This window comes from Notolepis coatsorum (genome assembly GCF_963971535.1).
Source record: "Notolepis coatsorum genome assembly, chromosome: 3".
NCBI classification, from domain to species: domain Eukaryota; kingdom Metazoa; phylum Chordata; class Actinopteri; order Aulopiformes; family Paralepididae; genus Notolepis; species Notolepis coatsorum.
Window position 1 is genome coordinate 26,167,289 of NC_140167.1, and position 7,500 is coordinate 26,174,788.

Here is a 7,500-nt window from a genome sequence, read left to right on the forward strand (position 1 = left end):
TGTTACTCACAGGAAATGTTTAACAATTTTGCCTGAGATGAACTACTGTAAACTCGTTCATAACATAACATTAAACACAACAAAGTTAGAATAAAAGTTAGAAACTCACTCACACGCAGTCTCGCCCAGCTCGCTCAGCTTTCATGCGCACAGAGAGAGAGAGATCATACTAAATTAATTTTGACAACAATGAGCCTGTCAGTCAGACAGATCATACTAAATCAATTTTAGAGAGAGAGAGAGAGAGAGAGAGAGAGAGAGAGAGAGAGAGAGAGGGAGAGAGATAGAGAGAGAGGAAGGAGGACAATATGACAACCAGATAGAGCGAGAGAGAGAGAGAGGAGGGAGGACGACGTGACAACCAGAGAGAGATAGGGAGGGAGAGGAGGAGGGAGGGAATATGATATGACAACCAGATAGAGAGAGACAAAGAGAGACAGAGAGAGAAAGAGAGAGATCATACTAAATTAATTTGACAACAATGAGCCTGTCAGTGAGAGAGATCATACTAAATACATTTGAGAGAGAGAGAGAGAGAGAGAGCGAGAGAGACAGATGTAGAGACGAGAAGAGGAGAGAGAGAGAGGTACGAGGAGAGAGAGAGAGAAGAGAGAGAGAGAGAGATCATACTAAAGTCATTTTGACAATGCATGCTTTCCAAAGGAACGAGCAACGTCATTGTCAAGGCAATTATAACTTGAAAACATGAACTCATCTTTCTTTGCTAGATTATGGGCATCCTCCTCTTTGTATGAATGTGGAACAGTCTGGAGTTAAAGCTAAACATTGTACAAACATAAATCAGTTTAATAAAAACATGTACAAAAAAATATTTTTTAAATAGGTATCTGGAAGAGGAAGTGTGTTGATTGGGATGTGTAAGATGTAAATAAAAATTGAAGAAATTGTGTATATTATATGGTATTTATTTAGTATACTGTATATTATATATTTATATAAATGTATTGGATTATATAGAGATACAGTGTTTATATATATAATTAACAATAGATTCAATTATATAATTTGTGATGAATAGTTAAAAAGGGGTAAAAAAAAAAAGAAAAAAGTGTATATTTCTTCCTACTCCTTCTTCAAACAGCCTGGGTACACTATGATTTGTTTATCTGTTTCTCTTTTTTTTTATTATCTTTTGTATATATATATGTCAAATGAACAGATTCATTCATCTGCCCAGTGTTTTATATATAGATGCTGTCTTGTCACAGTGCATTTGTGAGGTTTTGCCCGCTGCTCACTACCTTTTCTCTGTCTTCTTTAAGCCTACTGTTAGGAATTCCCTACTCACTCTCTCTAGCCCCCACCCTCTCGTTCCTTACCCTTAGTGGCCACACCTGTTTGATATTCTATTATCTCTCGCACCTGTGATGGCAGGCTAATTAGTCCCCCTGTGGGCTTTAAATACCAGGGCGCTTCCCCTCGTTTTGGCGTGGGTCGTGTTGTATTCATGCTGAGTCATATTCTCTAACATCTAGACTCTTTCGGGAGATCCTCTGGTCTACCAATGCTGTAAGATGGATCTCTCCAGCCTTGAGATGTTTGCTCCAGCCTTCGTCTGCTGTCGCGCGTAGCCTGTGGAGGAGACTGTTCTGCGCTCCCTGTAACTTCCACGGGAGGCACCCCAGCGCCTCCCACTGCAGACCCCAGCGCAGCTGTTCGTCCTGACGCACATCTAGACCAACGCGCATCTCCCGGACCCTCGAGCTTGGCACGCTCTCCAGTCACCAGCGCGCAACGCGCATCTTCAAGGGCCTTGGCCACCTGTCGCCGTTTGCCTGGAGGGAGACATTGTACTGCGCTCTCTAATTCTCTACGGGAGGTATTCCAGTGTTCCACTCCAGACCAGCGCGCCAGATGCGCTCAAGCCTTCGCCACCTGCCGCCGTTTGCCTGGAGGGAGACACTGTACTGCGCTCTCTAATCCTCTACGGGAGGTATTCCAGTGTTCCACTTCAGACCTTCGAGCTTGGCACGCTCCTCCGTCCCAGCGCACAGACGCGCATCTTCCAGACCTTCGAGCTTGGCACGCTCCTCCGTACCAGCGCACTGACGCGCATCTTCCAGACCTTCGAGCTTGGCACGCTCCTCCGTACCAGCGCACAGACGCGCATCTTCCAGACCTTCGAGCTTGGCACGCTCTCCAGACCTCAGCGCGCCGACGCGCATCTTCCAGACCTTCGTGCTTGGCACACTCCTCCTCGCAGACGCACCCCGAGGCGTCTCTCTGTTCCGACGCGCACACCAAGGTGTGGCGCGCACTCTGTTCCTCGGCTCCGACAGCGGCTACCGGTGGACGACATCCTCGCCACCGCCACTGTTCCAGCTCTCTGTTCCGACGCGCACACCAAGGTGTGGCGCGCACTCTGTTCCTCGGCTCCGACAGCGGCTACCCGGTGGACGACATCCTCGCCACCGCCACTGTTCCAGCTCTCTGTTCCGACGCGCACACCAAGGTGTGGCGCGCACTCTGTTCCTCGGCTCCGACAGCGGCTACCCGGTGGACGACGCCCTCGCCACCGCCACTGTTCCGACGCGCACACCAAGGTGTGGCGCGCACTCTGTTCCTCGGCTCCGACAGCGGCTACCCGGTGGACGACACCCTCGTCACCGCCACTGTTCCAGCACTCTGTTCCTCGGCTCCGACAGTCGGCTACCCGGTGGACGACTCCCTCGTCACCGCCACTGTTCCAGCACTCTGTTCCTCGGCTCGGACAGCCAGCCACCCGGTGGCGATGCCCTCGCCCCGCTGCTGTCCCTTACCTTTACGCATACGCCTGGGTGAGTTTTGATTGTGATGTCACTCACTCAGCGTAGTGCCCTTGCCCCCGTTCCCGCTGCTGTCCCTTACCTTTACGCATACGCCTGGGTGAGTTTTGATTGTGATGTCACTCACTCAGCGTAGTGCCCTTGCCCCCGTTCCCGCTGCTGTCCCTGTACCTTTACGCATACGCCTGGGTGAGTTTTGATTGTGATGTCACTCACTCAGCGTAGTGCCCTTGCCCCCGTTCCCGCTGCTGTCCCTGTACCTTTACGCATACGCCTGGGTGAGTTTTGATTGTGATGTCACTCACTCAGCGTAATGCCTCTTGCCCCCCGTTCCCGCTGCTGTTCCTGTACCATTACGCATACGCCTGGGTGAGTTTTGATTGTGATGTCACTCTCCCAGCGTATTGCCTCCGTTAGTTCTCACTTAGTTATTAGTTTGGACATTTCATCTCCCACTCTGTTTTGTTCTCTCGTGGATATTATTTTGGACATTTCATCTCCCACTGTGTGTTTGTTCACACGAAGATAGTATTTACTTTGTTACTTTGTTATTTGGACTGTTCTGCATCTGCTCTGTTTTTTCCCTTTGAATATTAACCCTCTCCTCTGTTCTGCAGAGCGGCCCAGATGTTTTTCCCACCAGTCCCCAGTTCCTCCCTGTCCCCAGCCCGCCTCCGCGGTCCTCTGTCCCCAGTTCCTCCCTGTCCCCAGCCCGCCTCCGCGGGCCTCTGTTCCCTCTGTCACCAGAACCTGGCCCTCTGTTCCCCAGAACCTGTTCCCTATGTTCCCCAGTCCCTAGTCCTCTATCCCTAGCTCTCCTAGTCCCTAGTCCTCTGTCCCAAGGCGTTCCCTTAACCTTCCCTTAGGCGTTCCCTTTACCTTCCCAAGGCGTTCCCTTAACCTTCCCTTAGGCGTTCCCTTTACCTTCCCAAGGCGTTCCCTTAACCTTCCCTTAGGCGTTCCCTTTACCTTCCCATAGTGTTCCCTTTTCCTGCCCGCCTCTTATAGGCACTTTACCTTCCCCTCTTGTGTTATTCCAGTGTCTTGTGTTTTCTCCCTTAAAGGGACAGTGCCCTTTTTCCCTGTTCTAAATAAATATCTGTTTCTTGGAAAACCATCTCACCTGTCTTGTGTTGTGCGATTGGGGTCGGTTACAAACCATAACAGCATTGAGGTTTGTGACTGGCTGTAAAGTAATAGTCACGCGAACTCATTGCACACAACAGTGCTATTAGTGCTATTATATATTATAATGCATACTGTACAGTGTGCAACCTTTGATTCCTTTGTACTTTTGAGATGATGGATACAGTGTGTGTGAGTCATTGATTGTAAGTAGTGCAGTAAATGCTTGTTGTGTTGGATCTCACAGCACAGGTTGTAATGGATCCGACCAGCGTAAATGATAAATGGCTGCATTTATATATTTATCCAAAGCGCTTTACAATTTGTTCCTCACATAAATCAAACAAAATGTATTTGTAAGGCCCGACAACACATGTTAATGTCCCCATGGGCCGGACACGTCTTCTTTAAACAAGTCAAGAAGAAACATTACAATAAATCAAGAACAAAACAAAAACACCATGAAGTCCAAAATAAAATGTTAAATAAATAAATGAACACTCCCAGACATACCCCACGCGAAGGTAAGGAAAAACTCATTAAAAACCTAGCAATAGTAAAAAAAAAAGAAGAAAAAAAAAAAGGCCCCACAGGCAATGTGGAGGGGAGAAACCTTAGAAGGGACGTTCAAGGGGGGATCTCCCTAAATGTGAGTGAACATTTTACCCATTCACTCACACATTCACACACCGATGGCAGATGCAACCATGCAAGGTGCCAACCTGCACATCGGGAGCAATTAGGGGTTAAGTGTCAAGGACACTTCGACACGCTGCCCGGGAGGAGCGGGAATCGGACCGGGAACCTCCGGATTACCAGACGACTGCTCTACCTCCTGAGCCAGGCGTAGGGAAGGCTGCCGGTGGGACAGGGACATTCTCTAAAAGTGGCCTTTTTCTTCAGTGACCTCACCATATTGACTGATGAGGAGCTGTCCGTGACTAAAGAAATGATTAGTCGACTAATAGTCACACGATTTTTGACAGCTAATAATTGATTCATTGATTGTAAAATTGTGTTTCCCACGTGCAATTGTGCAGAAGGATCCCTTTAAAGGAACACATATTTGGGAGATACACATATTTGCCATCTCTCCCAGAGTCAGACGAGAATATTGACATGAATGTCATCTCTGCACGTCACTTTTGGAGTTGTTGGAAGTTGCATTTCTTCCCTTTTGATGGAGCTAGGATAGCTGCTCCCTACTGCTTCCAGTCCTTCTGCTAAGCTACACGAGCATGCACCTGGACAGAGATGATACTGATATCAATCTTTGCCATCTTCCCCAGAGTCAGAGAATATTGCTATGTGTATTTCCCAAAATGTGCTCCTTTAAATCTGTTCACCAGGGATCTCCTTAACATTGCTCAGGAAATAACCCATTCAGAAAAGACTAAACCAACCGATTAATCAACTACAGTAATCACCTAACAGGGAGCAACCCACTGCTGCGTCTCTGCTTCCACGTCCCAGCTTTTGACTGTTTGCAGATCAAATATAGACGGCCCTTTTTTAAAGGACCATCATTTGTGTACTCTGCTGCTAGGATCAGATCCAGGAGGCAGGAGGGAGAGCTTAGATACATTTGAGGAGTGATTCCATTCATGCAAACACCGTGAAGGAATGGATGTCTGTTGCTGCAATTGTGGGTCACAGCAGCTGAGCTCCACCTCGTTTATCTCCTGCAAAACGTGTGGTATTAATGTTCTTCTTCCTCTTTTTCTCGATCTCTCTCTCCCGCCATCCGTCTCTACCTCCTCCCTCTCTCATCCTCTCCTCCCGTCTCTCCCCTTCAATCACTCTACCTCTGTCTCTCTCTACCCCCCTATCTCTCTCCTCACTCTATACCACTATCCCTCTCTCTCTTCTCTCCCTCTCTCTCCCCCTCTCCCTCAAGCACTCTCTATCTCTCTCCCTCCATCATTCTCTACCTCACCCCTGTCTCTCCCTCTCCCACTATCTCTCTATCCCTCCATCCTTCTCTGTCCACCCCCCCTCCCTCTCCCTCTCTCCCTCCCCTCTGTCTCGCTCTACAGGTGCTGCCGAGCATACTGCAGAACCATTGCTGTATCTTATCGGACAGGAACACAGGTAAGAGACCAGAGCGGACCAGAACAGATGCCTCCTCTCAGCCCAACCGATCAGTCACGCAGGACTGAGACAGCAGGCGAGAGAGGCGGATTGGCGGGGGGTGGGGGGGGAGGGAGAAGTTATATTCGTCTGTTGATGTGTTTCTGTATGTCTAAGTGTGTATCTGTGGGCTGATACCTATCGCCATTCATATGGGACAGATTTCGACATGATGGATACTTTTATGCGGTATAAATCCAATATTATTCGAGATACTCAAATATGTTGCTATATGTAAACACCTCATCATGTATAAAATAGCCAGGATGGAAGCTTGTATCCCAACTATAAGAAACCTTTAATATCGCTGGGATATGCAGATGTTAGCTGGAATACTTAAACACCTTGCCCCGGTTGGGTTTTGTGGTCCGTGTGAGTTCTAAATGCCCATAGTTATACTTGTAATATTCTGTTTACTCATGTATACATGAGTATTGGTAGATATATTAGTAATCAGGATATGAAAACATCTATGACTTTAACCGGGATGTTAAAGTGGCATTTTGCTGATATTTAACCTGAATCCTATCAATGTGTTGTGAGGTGGACATGTGACATAAAACAAAGGTTATCCTATAACCCTAGTTATATGAGTAGATAGCGAGCACTCTGCTCTATGGGATGTCCCGTGTCACCTGGCGTGACCTTGAAAGAATTCCGCTACTTGCACCTTTACTTGTCCGGCCCCCTTCCGCCCATATGCATATAAGCAAGGGGCGTGACCGTACTCCGCCTTCCCGAGTCTTGACCTTCGGTAGGAAGACAATCAGGGGTCCTCAGTGATTGAGGAGCAGAGCGCTTGCTATCTATTCGTTATATTTCGTAGATAACTTACGCTCTGCTCTATGGGACGTAGGAGCGGAGCAGGGCGGAGAGCCCGACAAATGCACCCGCTGAGGTCCCCTACAACCATCAGAATACCGGGGAGGGTCCGGGGAGGGTCCGGGGGGAACAGGACACCGACTGTGCGAAAGAGGGGACAGCACCCAACAGATGCACAGGGTGAGCAGACCGCGGGACAGAAGGGCCTGCGACTACCCGACCACGCGCCCCGATTGCCACCAGGGAACGTACGCGAAAACATAAGCCCACGTTACCGCTCCCACACCTTGTGAGGTCGGGGTCGTTAAACCCCGACGCGGCCCATGAGGTGTCCCGAGGGGTCGGGATTCCAAACCCCGACCGTGCGGGCGAAGAACTTCCGGAGGAGGCTCTGAAGTTCTCTGAGGAGGCTCCCCCATAATCCCATGGGGTCAGCTAGCATACCGGGAAGACAAACACTCCAAAAGAGGAGGTTGATCCCTTAAGGTGCTTTTCGTCAGTATAGCCTGTTTGCCCGGTAACTGTTCAGTGTTTTATGTCCCAATTATCAGAACAGAACAATAGGATTCAGGTTAAAAATAAATCGTCCAAATGCCCCTTTAACTGCTATTCAGAATATTACAGTAATATAATATAC

General features: G+C 48.5%; 1 protein-coding gene across 1 annotated transcript in view; it reads left to right on the top strand.

The window, feature by feature from the left end:
- Nucleotides 1-7,500, top strand: part of dlgap2a (discs, large homolog-associated protein 2a) — a gene marked incomplete at both ends in the record, with an annotated part of 410,496 nt that overhangs the window by 14,076 nt on the left and 388,920 nt on the right. The window contains 1 exon segment of the mRNA XM_084311128.1: nucleotides 5,948-6,002. Coding sequence (XP_084167254.1) covers nucleotides 5,948-6,002 — 55 coding nt within the window.